The sequence below is a fragment of the Andrographis paniculata genome, unplaced genomic scaffold, assembly GCF_009805555.1.
Source record: "Andrographis paniculata isolate CXL003 unplaced genomic scaffold, ASM980555v1 Contig56END, whole genome shotgun sequence".
Lineage (NCBI taxonomy): Eukaryota > Viridiplantae > Streptophyta > Magnoliopsida > Lamiales > Acanthaceae > Andrographis > Andrographis paniculata.
The window spans coordinates 2,950,436-2,965,088 of NW_026137591.1; the positions used below are offsets into that span (position 1 = coordinate 2,950,436).

At 33.0% G+C, this 14,653-nt stretch overlaps 2 protein-coding genes across 2 annotated transcripts in view; one reads left to right on the top strand and one right to left on the bottom strand.

Moving 5' to 3' along the window:
• Positions 1–1,597: 1,597 nt before the first annotated feature.
• Positions 1,598–4,185, top strand: LOC127256773 (uncharacterized). Its single transcript, XM_051282961.1, has 4 exons — positions 1,598–1,850; positions 1,980–2,077; positions 3,818–3,873; positions 3,979–4,185. The coding sequence occupies exons 1-3, from the start codon at positions 1,598–1,600 to the stop codon at positions 3,866–3,868; spliced, it is 402 nt and encodes a 133-aa protein (XP_051138918.1). The 3' UTR covers positions 3,869–3,873; positions 3,979–4,185.
• The window catches only part of LOC127256772 (uncharacterized), a 63,805-nt gene continuing 50,894 nt past the window's right edge, over positions 1,743–14,653 (bottom strand). Inside the window, exon 3 of the mRNA XM_051282958.1 lies at positions 1,743–2,251. The gene's annotated coding sequence lies outside the window, so the exon portion shown is untranslated. The remainder of the gene's footprint in view (positions 2,252–14,653) is intronic.

Below are 14,653 nucleotides of genomic sequence, written 5' to 3' on the forward strand. Positions count from 1 at the left end.
CTAAACCAAATCAAGGAAACAAATTTAGTCTAAATACATTACTAACTAAAGTATACAACCTAATCTAAACTGATAGCAACAAAGCTAAACACGCAGCAGGGCTCAATAACTACAAAACAAAACTAAAACCATAGTTGGATAAGGAAAAGAGCAGTTTACTATCTCCCGTAACGGATGGTCCGATAGTGTAGGGGTTGGACTTGTGACCATGAGGTCATGGGTTCAAACCCCAACATCTAAAAAATATATGAATATTAAGTATCCATTTTTTAAAATTAGAATCGAATTTGGGATAAAATTTAAAAATCTTAGCTGACTCTGGTTGAAAGTGGTATTATATATTGTTTACAATTTCTGATTTTGTCATTTGAATGAGATATTGTTGTTGTTGCTGCTGGTCTATTAAATATTAAAATCTCCTTTCAAGAAAGTTGGTAACCGAAATCCAAAGAAATTTTTTTTGTTCCTCCTTCTGCTTGCCATGCAAAATAAATTATCTATCTATTTGATTATTCTCCCTCGTTTCTTCTTTTACTTGAATTCATGACTGTAGTTTGAAAACATAGAGAGACTGAAAGACAACGTGCAGAAAAAAGAAAAAAGAGAAAAAGATAAACAAACTAAATTTCCATACATTTCAATTTAATTTTAACCATTAGATTAAGTTATAATCCAACTGATCAAGGACAGATGGAATAATATTTTATCCACTGTCATTCAAATTTATGTCCATTTTTTTTTTATTATCATCCAAAAATATTCTTATTTCCTTTTTAGTAAAAATATACTATTTTCTATTACTTTTTCTTTATCGGAAAATAATAATAATAAATACTATTTCTACTAGTATTTTTTTTAAAAAAAACACTTATATCATATTAATGAGTAGAAATATATCATATTATTTCAATATTTTTGTTCTTAAAAATAAAAATGAAATAAATATTTTTATAAAAATTATAAATATTTTAACATTTAGGTATGATTATTTAACTATAATCAAAATAAATATTTTTGAGTGATATAAATAAAAAAATAAATTAAATTGAAAACGAGAAAATATTTTTTTAAAAACATTTAAAAATAACATAGTTAAAATTTATTTAACCATATACATTATACCACCTCCGATTAAAAAAAAAATTACAAAAGTCGTTTAATTAATATTAACTCAAAATCCAAACCAAACAAACAAACAAATAAATTACTTTTAATCAATCTGCAATCGGTAAACAAACGGAGTAAAGTTTGAAAAGATAAAATCCAAATAAACACTCTAGAACGTGGGACGCCGTTGCTGCAGTCTATTGAATTCCCAAAATGCCCCTTTTACTATTTGACAATTACATCCCTCTTTTAAAGTACAAGAGAAAAATAACAGTTGAGTACCAGTTGAGTCATACCAATCCTTTCACTCACTCCCTTCTGCACTTCTTTTTGGACTTCCACTTCCAAACGAACGGGGAAGGCGCAACCTGCTTCCGATCGACGCCGAGGTCCCCATTCTTGCAGTTCTGATTCTGAGGAAAGAAACGATTGGAAGAATTTGGCTCCAATTTTTCGATTATTAGTGTTTAATTTATTCATTTACTAGAAAATGCCAATCAATTACGAATCGGCGACGCCGCCGCCGCGGATTGGGAAGATCGGGCCGTACACCGTATTTTTTACGCCACCGGCGACGCCAAATTCCGGCCGAGGACCAGAATCTCCCGGTGTAATTTCTCCGGTTCAAGTTCCGGTCGAGAAACCCTCCCCTCCCCCGGTGATGGCTCCGCCTGCGCAGTTCTTCAAAGAAAAGCCTCCATCACTTGGTTTCTTCAGGGACACGGTGGCCAAAATTCAAAATGGTATCTTCTCCATTGATTTGCTTAGCGTTTTCACTTGTGCGAATTTGGGCAACATGATTTGTATATCTAGTAAGGTAATTCTGTGAATTATGTCTAATTATGTTATTCGCCTGAATTGATCTTGTTCAGCGCATGCGAGTTTGGATGAGCATGTAGCTCGTTGGTTTGGTTTGGATCAATCCAAGTACCAGTGGGCATTGAACGATTACTATGAATGCAACGAGAAGGTAACTCGTTAATAATATAATATGCCTATTTAATACCTGTATGCATTTGCCTGACACCATGTTTAGGATGTTTATGCTTTGATTCCTGAGTGTGGTTTACTTCTGAAAGAGAAAGCTTTAGGAGACTTGTGCTAGTTGGAGATTCAAAACTTGAGATTCTAGCCCTGTCTCTTGCTGAGGTTTAATGGAATAACTTAATCAGCATTTGATAGGGAAAAACTAATAGTTAAGTGGTTGAGGGCTATATGTGGAAAAAGAGCCATAAGATTATAATTTTCATCTCAATTTAAGGGATTACTTTATCTCCCTTGTTTTATGGGATACATTTAGTTTTATAAGTTAGTGTATTAATCGTATACTTATATAGATACACTTCTGGTAGAGTGCTCATTAGCCTTACTCAGTAGATAAAAGAGAGAGAAGTGCATGCTTTCAACTATAGATGTGGATGAACATATCTCATGTGCGATGTGTAGACTATTGTTATGTGTTAGTTTATTTTCTATATTCTTATCAAATCAATTAATATAAAATATGGGCTGCTGTCTTATGATGCACAGTTAAGATTCAGCACTGAAACAGTCGCCGTATAAATAATTTGTGACACTAACATGTAAGCATGTGATTAGGAATGACAAATTAATCTGCCCTAATAACTTCTAGTAAACACACCTTTGGATTCATACACGTCTTGGCGATGGAGCAGGAAAGAAGGAAAAGAAAATAAATACTTATATGGGTAGAATCACTTGTTAGAAGCCTAACTACCATAGATGATGACAATGCTCGCGAGACAACTCTCTCTAAGGAACTCGGCAAAATAGCCCCGTAACTTCGGGAATCACATGTCTCACATTTCATTCTAGTATCGAATATGAAATAAATAATGTCTCATCAAAAGAAATAAACAAACAGGGATTGAATGTGCCCCTCTACCATATCTGTACAAATAGAATAGTACATTTCTACAGAATGGTAAAGGGGTACTTTATGATCATCGACTGTCTATCTCCAATAATTAATTCTCGCTGACCACGCCCTAGGACGGCGGTTTTGGTGCTGACTGGGTTCAAATCAGCAGCACTCAAACCGAAACTCACTGCCTAGATATTGTGAGATCATCTGAAGATTGAGAAAGTATTGCAATTTTGAATTGGAATTTGACCGTTCACAAAATTGAGAAAAGATTACATATTAGGTAATGTTGCTTCTATAAAAGCATATACGGGCCCTTCCCTTTTGTCTATCATTTCTTTAAGCATTCTTTGCAACAAAATTCAACTGTGGAAAGACTTTTTAGTTTAACCATTTGAATATCGAACTGTTTTAAAAAGTTCATTGCTTTGGTCAAATATCTTTTGCTAGTTATCTGTGGTTGATTTGCTGCCCTCTTAAGGGTTTTAATCAGCAAGTTCTTGTTGAGTTTATGTTCCATGCTTCCTTGGGGAAATTAAGATGTATTTTGGAATTGTTTTAAGTTTTTTGTAGAGATTTGGAAATAATAAAAAAATTGAACAAAAAATATATATTTGATGTGATGTAAATAAATGATATATGTAATGTTTTGTATAAAAATGTATATTTTTTAATGTAATTTATGATATAATTTGGAGAAATTTTTTGATGTATAATGCCAAAACATCAGTAAACATGCTACATTTAATAGTTGTTAAATGAATAGCCTAAGTGAAGTTTATGTGTTATATTCAAGCCTAAGTTCCTTTCTTGGCCTGATTGTAGAATCCGGAAGCAAAACCACAAATCACACCCGGTAGAGTGCCGAATGTATGAAAATGGTAAGAAACTCTCACAAGGTTTCTTTGATTTTATTCCAAGAGCATTTTGTTTCTTAAAAATGTGAATAACAACAATGGATACTGTCTCTGGACACATTTCTTCAGGTACTTAGTTCCTAAATCTGGAATACCAAACAACAGTTTCAAGTGGCTGATGTTTATGCATGGAAACTTCACCCTATTAATGCCCTGTAATATTATGTGATTTTATTGCCTATATTAGATGCTTACAGACTTTCAAACTATTCGAATAACCTAAATGCCTACTCCAAATCCAATGACAAGTTAAATTCCATTTACATACATTGTCAACCTATTTGCAGTTTAAATATAAGCATGAATATAATATAACTTCCTTGACCAGAGAAGAAAACTACAGCAGCAAGTCAATACTGTCTTACACGAAAGCAGTCTTGCAGCTAACAAATTTCAGATTCACATACAATACTTCAATATACTGGAAAGAAAATGGATACAATATGAAGAATATAGATATAAGATATGAGCAAAGATGCAGTCGAAACACGATGCAGGCAACTGTATATATATATATCCTAAAGCTTATATATATATGAGAAGTAGTACGGATGACTACCTGATTTTACAAAATTGCCCTTAGTAGCCAAACATTTCATATTTACTTCAGTTGTATATAGGGGTAATACTGTGGGTAAGTATGCCTTTTTTCGTCAATTAACACCGGGTAATATTGTGTTTTTTCATTTTAATTTGGTATTTTTTTGTGATTTACTTGTACAAAATATATTGATATGGATATCGTTTGTTAGGTCGTAACTTTTACTTTAATACAATAACTTATAACATTGTAATACTAAGATTTCTATAAAATGGCATTTTATAGTAACAATGGGTTCTGAAATTCATTGGGCAAACAAAACAAAAAAAAATTCAAGTCTTGACTAGACGGTAGATTAATCAATATAAATATATATTTTTTAAAGTTGTTACCTAATGTTGCACAGTTAAAAGGAAAATAAGAGGTTTATATAATTCATACATATATTTCTTTCGCTTCGCTTTCCGTATTAGCTGACTGCAGGTTTTTCTGTTGTCGTCCGACCTGCGCGACATGATTTACGGAACCCTGCAGTACGGATGGCTACCTGATTTTACTAAATTGCCCTTAATAGCCTAACATTTCATATTTACATCAGCTTTATATAGGGATAATATTGTGGGTAAGTATGCCTTCTTTCGTCAATTAACACCGGCGTTGACAGTTATACTGAAGATATTGAGTGTTATTTAGGGTTGTGTTTTTCCATTTCAATTTGGTATTTTGTTGTGATTTACTTGTACAAAATATATTGATATGGATATCGTTTGTTGGGTCGTAACTATTACTTTAATACAATAACTTACTTATAACATTGCAATACTATAATTTCTTTAAAATGTCATTTTATAGTAATAAGAGGTTTTGGAGTTTGTTGGGCATCCAAAACAAAAAAAATTCAAGTCCGACTAGACGGTGGATTAATCAATATAAATATATATATATTTTTAAAGTTACCTAATATTGCACAGTTAAAAGAAAAATAAGAGGTTTATATAATTTATACATATATTTCTTTCGCTTCGCTTTCCGTATTAGCCGACTGCAGGTTTTTCCCGCTATCGTCCGACCTGCGCGACACGCTTTACAGAACCCTGCAATACGGATGACGATCTGATTTTACTAAATTGCCCTTAATAGTCTAACATTTTTTATTTACATCAACTGTACATAGGGGTAATATTGTTGGTAAGTATGCCTACTTTCGTCAATTAACGCTGGCGTTGACAGTTATACTAAAGATAATAGGTGTTATTTAGGGTTGTGTTTTTCCATTTCAATTTGGTATTTTGTTGTGATTTAGTTGTACAAAATATATTGATATGGATATTGTTTGTTAGATCGTAACTTTTCCTTTAATACAATAACTTACTTATAACATTGTAATACTATGATTTCTTTAAAATGACATTTTATAGTAATCAGGGGTTTTGCAATTTGTTGGCCACGCCAAAAAAAAAAAAAAAGAAAATCCGACTAGATGGTAGATTAATCAACATAAATATATATACTTTTAAAGTTGTTACTTAATGTTGCACAGTTAAAAGTAAAATAAGAGGTTTATAGAATTCATACATATATTCCTTTCGCTTCTCTTTCTGTATTAGCCGACTGCAGGTTTTTCCCGCTGTCGTCCGACCTGTGCAACACGCTTTACGGAAGCCTACATGTTTTAAAAGTAATTAGGGGTTGGGCAGCTTGAACGTTGTCCTTCTAACTATCCGACCCAACCCACCATTTCTCTTTCCATTTCCACGAAATGGACGGTTCTTCTCCGATCCGACCATTTTTTCTTATTCTCATCCCCTATAGGGTAATGTTTCGCCATCTCTGGTTTCTTCTCCACTGTTTTCAGTGTTATACAGAAAATATTTTCTTTAATCCTTTTTGTCTTTACCTGGTCTCTTTCAATCCGACCAAATCTATTGATGGTTATCTTCGGTTTTAAAAAAATAGCTAAATTTATATTATTTTGATTTGTAGATAATGTTTTAAAAATAATACAGAAAAAAGGTAATGAAAAGAAAGCTATAATTTCAAAACTCTTTGTGGGAATTTTTTTTTTACCACTTTAAGATTACGACAAAAATGGATCTTCTGAAACAGTCGATCGCCACGTTGGCCATATCCATTGTTCCTCCGTACACTGATACCCTTATTTTATTTTGGGCCTTAACAGTATGAATATATATATATGTATGTAATTCCTGACATATCCTGCTTTGCCTTTAATGCATTTACTTCCACTATTAGTAACCTTATTTTATTGAATTTCAACAAATCTTTACAACATTCACCTATGAAATCCATAATTACCTGTTACCTAACCGTAATTATAACAATCAAACCTTAAAATTCTCTATCGTTGTATTACTTTCTACAATTCCTAGCCCACCTAATCCTTATATTACCCATCTTCGCTGGAGTCAACTAACACGTTACTTATCATCTCAGTTTAAAAAAAAAAAAAAAAACAATCCAACGTACGAAGCCCTGTAAAAATTATTTAATATTTAATATGCCGTTTCTCCGTACAATTCATTCAAGTAAATACAATAATCGAATTTATAATAGAAAATGCATAATTATTTTACTAAATGATTTTATTTTATTTTTATTTTATTACCTCAACTATCTTTGCCCAAATATTTGTCTCCTTGTTGTTACAAGTAAGTAAATTAGATAGATTACAATGTGAAGTTACCCGGCAGGAAAGGTATAACCCTTATTCTTACAAGTAATTAAATTGGATGGATTACTGTGTACAGTTACCCGTCAGGAAAGGTACAACCTACTATAAACACGAATTATATGTTACGTCTTATTACTCATTAGTCATCAACTTGTATTCATGCATTCATCTGATTATGCTATTAAAGGGCATTGAAACATCTTTAATTCGACTCACATGCAAATAATATAACTACATACACAATATGAGAACATAACATAAATACTCACAACAAAGTAATCTGCACTCCATCGTTACAAAAGATTGCAATACATAAATCAGAGACATGCGTATGATTTATAAGCAGATAATAAACAGAATATAGATAACTGTAACTATTTTCCAGTTTACAAAAGCCAGCCTCCAGGAAAATACATCATAGGAGGCTGTGAAATTCTGGATATCAAATATGTAAGTCTAATACCCAACAGAAGTGTCGCAAAGGCGTCAGTAGCTGCATACTCAATTTGTTCGCTTGTCAAAATTTCCGAATCCTAGTTGCTTAGGGTTGCATGCAATGACTTTCGTAACTCTTTTCCCAAACCAACTAATACCATTGCCTTCAGTCCCCTATAAACATGTGCAATTAGATCAACATTTAAACAAGCTCTTTTGTGGAGCGTGTTAACATCTTCAAATTGGCGAACAAAAAGACCGTAATGCCTATGCAGCTTTGCAGTGTCTGCTTCTATACCAACACCACAAAACAGAAAACTAGAATCAGCCAGAAATTGTTGAAGTGAAACTGGAATATAATTGTCTTTAAAATTTGAAAAACAAGACAATACGAAGAAAGACAAAGTTGGATGGTAGCGACAGGATTGTCCTCCCCAGAGTGAACGTTAGGCCGCCATTCCATATCAAAACCGACAACAGTAGGACCATACGAAGAACGAAAACGACCAACAAAACCTACCCAGTGATCAACTTCGACTTCTTTCTTAGTGACTGTGACTGCAAAAACGCCATTGTAAAAACGAATGTTACGGAAAAAACCCGGCATATTCGCTAAGCTCATGCTGGCCATTAAACGATCGGTATTGCTTAAATAAAGTAACTTCAATATAGAAGACCTAGGAATTCTCTAAAGACAATTAATGGGCAAACTTTCACCTCTTTTAATCGATTAACAGAAAAACTCGGCCAGCCTTTTCACTACAATGACTCATTATATAGAGCGAACAAGTTGAATATTTTTGCAGAAAATATTTAATATAGTAAGTTGTTTACAAATATTAATGCCATGTAATATCTAATATGCAAACCCTGCAGATTTTTTCGGAAATAGTTCCAATCAAACCACTTGCTACTTTTAATACTCAACTATTTCTCTGTCTAGCAACTTGTAGTTAACCCTTCCGAGTAAAAATAAACAGAAGTCTAATCAACTCTTCCTCCATTTCTCACAGCAACAGTACTTAACTTCCTCTGCTCATACTGTAATCCAATTTTTCATCCAACATTATTATTTTCGTACCATTTCGAATAATATACGGTTTAAATAAACCCGAAAAAGTAAAATACATATAATTATTGTTAAAAACTAAGAGACTAAAATTTTTCATTGATTGGTTGCACAACAATAAATTCTTTGTAATATAATTCATTCAATTTCTACCACTGGGTTGTTCTATCCAGTTTTCGTCTTCTCACTAATGTATTTCTTTATGTCATAATAAAATTGGGTAAATGTCAAATCACTAAAGTAATTTCTATTTTTTGTCGTAATATTTAAAACAAAATTTGGTCAAATCACTTACTACGTTATTGGAATTATACACACACTTTGTACGATTTTCCACTTCACATTATATTATATATATACTAGAGGAAATTAACAGTAATTCTCATTAATGTAATTTTGATCCCCAGATAAGGCTTTTGCAAACGATTGCCTTCGCCAATTTACCATGCATACATTTGTTTGAAGGTATTAAAAAAATTTCCAACATACCTTTATTTATGGTAAAATTGCTTATAACTCCCCTGTGGTTTCGAAATTTAGCGTAAAATCTACATAGTAGTTTCATGCAATATCTTTTAAAGTAAAATCTACATAGTAGTTTCGAAATCTAGCGTAAAATCTACATAGTAGTTTCGAAATTGCTTATATCTTTTGAAAGTATAAGGAGCGTCATGCAATTTTTTAAAGTAAAGTGGGGATTTATGCTAAGTTTCGAAACTACATAGTAGTTTCATGCAATATCTTTTAAAGTATAAGGCGGCGTCATACAATTTTTAAAGTAGAGAGGAGATTTACGTTGAGTTTAGAAACCATAAGGGAGTTATGAACAATTTTGCCCTTTATTTATTTACATGTTAACTTATTGAAGGTAGTGAATATAAAATGATTGTAGTCCTCTTTATAAAATGCTGTCATTTTTCTCTTCGCTGATCGTTCTACTTCTTGCCTCATATATAAGTAACGAAGGACGTTTCAACTGAAACTTTAATTTACGAGAAACAAGCCGCTTTTCAAATATATAACAAATTTCTTCCATTTTTAAAGACCGATCGTTTGTTTACACAGTGATCTTTGTTAAAGAACCACTAATCTTCACATTTTGAGTAATTTCATCGAAAATTTCGTTTTAAAATTATGAAGTGTATATCTTTGTTTTTATTTTCATATTTCTCTTAATGCTTTATTGATTTAAATTTAATAAATTCACATTTATATAATGTAATTTTTAAATTTTTTTTAGAAATTTCAAATATATATATTTGTATATCTATTTATATTTGTTTAAGAACTGCTAATCTTTATATTTTAAGTTTGTTCATCGGAAATTTCATTTTAAAATTATGAAGTGTATATACGTATACGAACTGTGTATATCTTTGTTTTTTTTTTTTCATCTTCTCGCTTCTTGTTCTCTCATTCTCTATTTCTTAATGTTTTATTGATTTAAATTTATATATTGACATCCATCCAAAATTTAATTAGAAATTAGAAATATATATATATAATATATGTATATTCACATATATATATTTATATTTATATTTCTAAAATTCTTTATATTTCTTTCTATCATCTTTCAATCCCAACCGACTGGACGTTTGTTCTTCTTCTCATCTGACCGATTCAACTTCTATCTCTCGTCTTTCCTTAGGAACCGACTGGACGGTTTTCCTCTTCTATCCGATGAAATCAGTACCTTCCTCTCCTCTTTCCATCCCAACCGACTGGACGTTTATTCTCATCTCATTTGACGGATTCAGCCGCTATCTCTCGTCTTTCCTTAGGAACCGACTGGACGGTTTCCCTCTTCCATCCCAGCAAATCAGCCCATTTCTCTCATCTTTCCATCCCAACCGAATGGACGACTCTTTCTCCTTGTTATTGCACGGATTCAGCCCCTATCTCTCGTCTTTCCATTCAAACCGACTGGACGGTTATCCTCTTCCATCCGAAAAAATCAACCGCTTTATCTCCTCTTTCCATCCCTACCGAGTGGACGTTCGTTCTCCTTCTCATCCGACCGAATCAGCCCCTATCTCCCGTCTTTCCAATTGAACCGACTAGACGGTTTCCCTCTTCCATCCAACCAAATCAGCCCATTTCTCTCATTTTTCCATCCCAACCGACTGGACAGTTGTGCTCCTTCTCAACCGACGGATTCCACCGCTATCTCTTGCCTTTCCATTGTAACTGATTGGACGGTTTCCCTCTTCCATCCTAACCCGCTAGAACGTTTCCCTCTTCCGTCCGAGCAAATCAGCCCAGTTCCTGTCCTCTTTCTTTCCCAATCGACTGGAGGTTTATTCTCCTTCTCATCCGACGAATTCACCTACTATCTGTCCTTTTTGCATTCTAACCCACTGGACCGTTTACCTCCTTCCGTCCGACCAAATCCACCACCTCGTGTCCTCTTTCTATCCCAACCGAGTGCACAGTTCTCCTCCTTCCATCCGCCCAATGCGGTCAAACATATTTTTTTTCTCTCTTCTCTATTCTCTCATTCACTCCCTCATAAAGCTTATTCATTTAAATTTATATATTTATATTTACAAATTAAAAAAAATTTAAATTTATATAGTAGTTTAAAATATAGCATCAATTTATATTATTTTGTACAGAATAAGGTTTTCAATAAAACACAAAAAACGCATCAAGCATTATATTTCTCTCTTTCACTTATTTTCTACCTCTTTCTTTCATCAGACTGATTGGAAGACTATTTCAGATGAATAAATTTTCTCTCTTTCTCCCATTATCTTCATTTTTTTTTTTATAAAACTATGCATTCTTTTAAATTTATGGATCTTCTAATTATCAAAATAAAATAGATTAAAAAAATATTTAAATAATAAATGTGATTTAAGATTTATGCATTATTTGTAAAGCTTTGAATTTTAAATATTTATTTGAGTTCAGTTTTTGGGGCAGTACAGAAAAAGCTTCTCAACTGAAAGCTTAGCTTACTAGAAGATTCGCCGTTCCAGGTAAATAATTAAATTGCCGCTTTTACAATAATTGGACAGTTCTGTTAACACGAATGCTTCTTAAGTAGTACAAGGGTTTTTAGCTCAACCTATTTAACCGCGAAAATCTATATTGAAATTACCCACTTCTACACAGTCTTTCGAAACACGGGCTGATCGACACTGTTTGGAATTGTTCTATTAAATCAAATAATCCATTTTGGATGATAGCAGTACATATTGATAAAATATTATATGTATTTCGACCAAATTTTTTTCCTACAGTAACATTTGATTAGAAACGAAAAATTGTACAAATATGTCTTCAAATCATAACTTACAGAGTGTTAAAAGACGAATGATACATGAGGATGCTATTCGACATTCTACACGTACAAATACAACCACTTCGTCACCATGGATTCTACGAAATGTGTCCCCATGTACTCATTGTGGTGCAATTCTTTCTACCGTGAAACCATGAGTTTTTGTTGTGGAAATGGTGCATTTGTTCTTGCTCCTTTTGAAACATCTCCTATACTCCAGGATTGCATAATGTATAACCATAACATGTCTGAACATTTCACGCCATATATTCGTACATATAATAACTCTTTTGCATTTTCTACACTTGGTGTCAAGTACGATGTTGATATGTGTCGCAACGGACATAATTTGTACATATTCCGAGTGGATGGAACAATGCATCATTTTATAAATTCATTAACTCCTACAATTGATAAGAAAAAAAATTGCAACTCTATTACCATGACTCAAACACAGAACTTCAGGCATGACTAGAATACTATCCAATCTAATGCCTGAGTTAGTTGCTATACTTATAAACAGCTCCTACTTAAATCCATATGCATGCTTCTTTAGACAATTATATACAATGTCTTATATTAATGACTATAAGATTTTCTTGCAGACAAATCCGTGCCTTAATAAAAAAGTTTACAACCGTCCAACTGTGAATGATATATCTATCATCTGGCAAGATAGAGATGATCCAAGTAAAGATGTACATTATGATATTCAAGTATATCCTATTAAAGGAACTGTGAGAAAAGTTTCCTATTTTTAATTTGCTTTTGACCCACTTCAATATCCACTACTACATCCCTATGGCCAACCTGGTTGGCATGCTGATATACTCAAAATAACGGAAGAGCAATACCACAATCTAATGTTTCTGCTGCTGATTTCTACAGTCAAGTTTTAGCAGATGAAGAAAACAATCAAACTACGAACAATCAAAGTATACACGCTATGATGCTAACTACTTTTCACCTTTAATTTTTTAAGTCATGTCAAACAATTTCATTGTCCTAAATATTATATTTTCACAATTTTATTGTAGGAACAAAGAAAGCAATGATGGATAAAGGCCGAATATCTATGAAAGAGTACTATTCATATCGATTACAAGTAAGACCTTCTTGTCCAACTATTTGACTACAGACATGACGTTTATTTCAACAATACGTTGTTGATCAATACATTAAAATAGAAACTCAAAGACTTGACTTCTTTCATACTCAACAATCACAAAAACATTTAGGCAAGATACATATCAAGGAATTCTAGATGCTTACAACAACAATAGACTAAACAATTTGTCTATGATAGGAAAGCCTTTGGTATTACCTTCTTCTTTCATAGGTGGTCCCCAAGATATGCATCGTAGATACATGGATGCTATGGCACTTGTACAGACCTTCGGAAAACCCGACTTCTTTATTACAATGACTTGTAATCCACAATGGACCGAAATTCAGTCTTACATATCTACTTCTAATAGTACAACTAATCAATCTGACATTGTTGCACGAGTTTTTAGAGGCAAAATTGAAGAAATCAAGCATGATATACTAAAAAAAAATTGTACTTGGAGTTGTTAAAGCTTATTCTTATGTCATCGAATTTCAAAAAAGAGGACTTCCTCATATGCATATGCTGCTAATCATGGATGGTAACTCAAAGTTAGATTGTGTATCATTCTATGACTTTTATTTCAGCAGAACTGCCAGACCAATATCAACAACTTCCTTTGTACAATTTAGTCTGCAAGCATATGCTACATGGTCCTTGTGGATTATTGAATCTAAACAATGTATGCATGTCTGACGGCAAATGTAAAAACCATTACCCAAAAAGCTTTGTCGAAGAAATAACTCATACAGAAAACAGATTCCCAAAATATAGAAGGCGTAACTGTGGATCTATTGCTTATGCGCGTGGAAAAATCTTGAATAATCGTTAGGTAGTACCTTATAGTCTTAAATTGCTTGAAAACTTTGACTGCCATGTAAATGTAGAAGTTTGTTCAACAATTAAACTTGTTAAATATTTGTATAAATATGTCTACAAAGGACACGACCGGGTTGCATACACAGTCGACCTTTCCACTGCTGAACAACCCGTTGACGAGATCTCAACATTCCAGTCAGGTCGCTGGGTAGCACCTCTGGAAGCATGCTGCCGTATTTTTAGCTTCAACTTAAATGAAATGCAACCTCTAGTACATGCTCTTCAACTACACATACCAAATTACCAATACTCATCATTTAGAACAAACAATTCAGTATCTACTATAATTACTTCCTCCTTTAATCAACGAACAATGCTAACATAATTCTTTTACATAAATGCACATAACTCAAATTCTAGAGCTTTAAATTTATTGTACCGAGAAGTTTCAGTACATTTTGTATGGGATAGCAACACACATAGATGGAATATACGAAAACGTGGGACAACTATTGGAAGAATTGTAACTGCTCGCCCATCTGAAAATGAATGATACTTCCTTCGTATGCTACTCCAATTTCGACGAGCACCGACATCTTTCGAAGACCTGAAAACTGTTAATGGCATACAATATGAGAGTTTTAGGGCTACATGTGTTGCACTTGGTTTATTAGATAGTGATAGTGGAATAATTGATTCTCTTAAATAAGCATCCTAATGTCAATTACCATCAACATTTGCTCAACTGTTTGCTACAATACTCATATTTTGTAGTCCAACAAAACCTCAGT

What these genes read in the sequence shown, in the direction of transcription:
- LOC127256773 (XM_051282961.1), top strand. Translation starts at nt 1,598, where the DNA reads ATGCCAATCAATTACGAATCGGCGACGCCGCCGCCGCGGATTGGGAAG. An exon ending in GGTGGCCAAAATTCAAAATG is followed by an intron (nt 1,851 to 1,979) that starts GTATCTTCTCCA and finishes GATCTTGTTCAG; the next exon opens with CGCATGCGAGTTTGGATGAG. An exon ending in ACTATGAATGCAACGAGAAG is followed by an intron (nt 2,078 to 3,817) that starts GTAACTCGTTAA and finishes GCCTGATTGTAG; the next exon opens with AATCCGGAAGCAAAACCACA.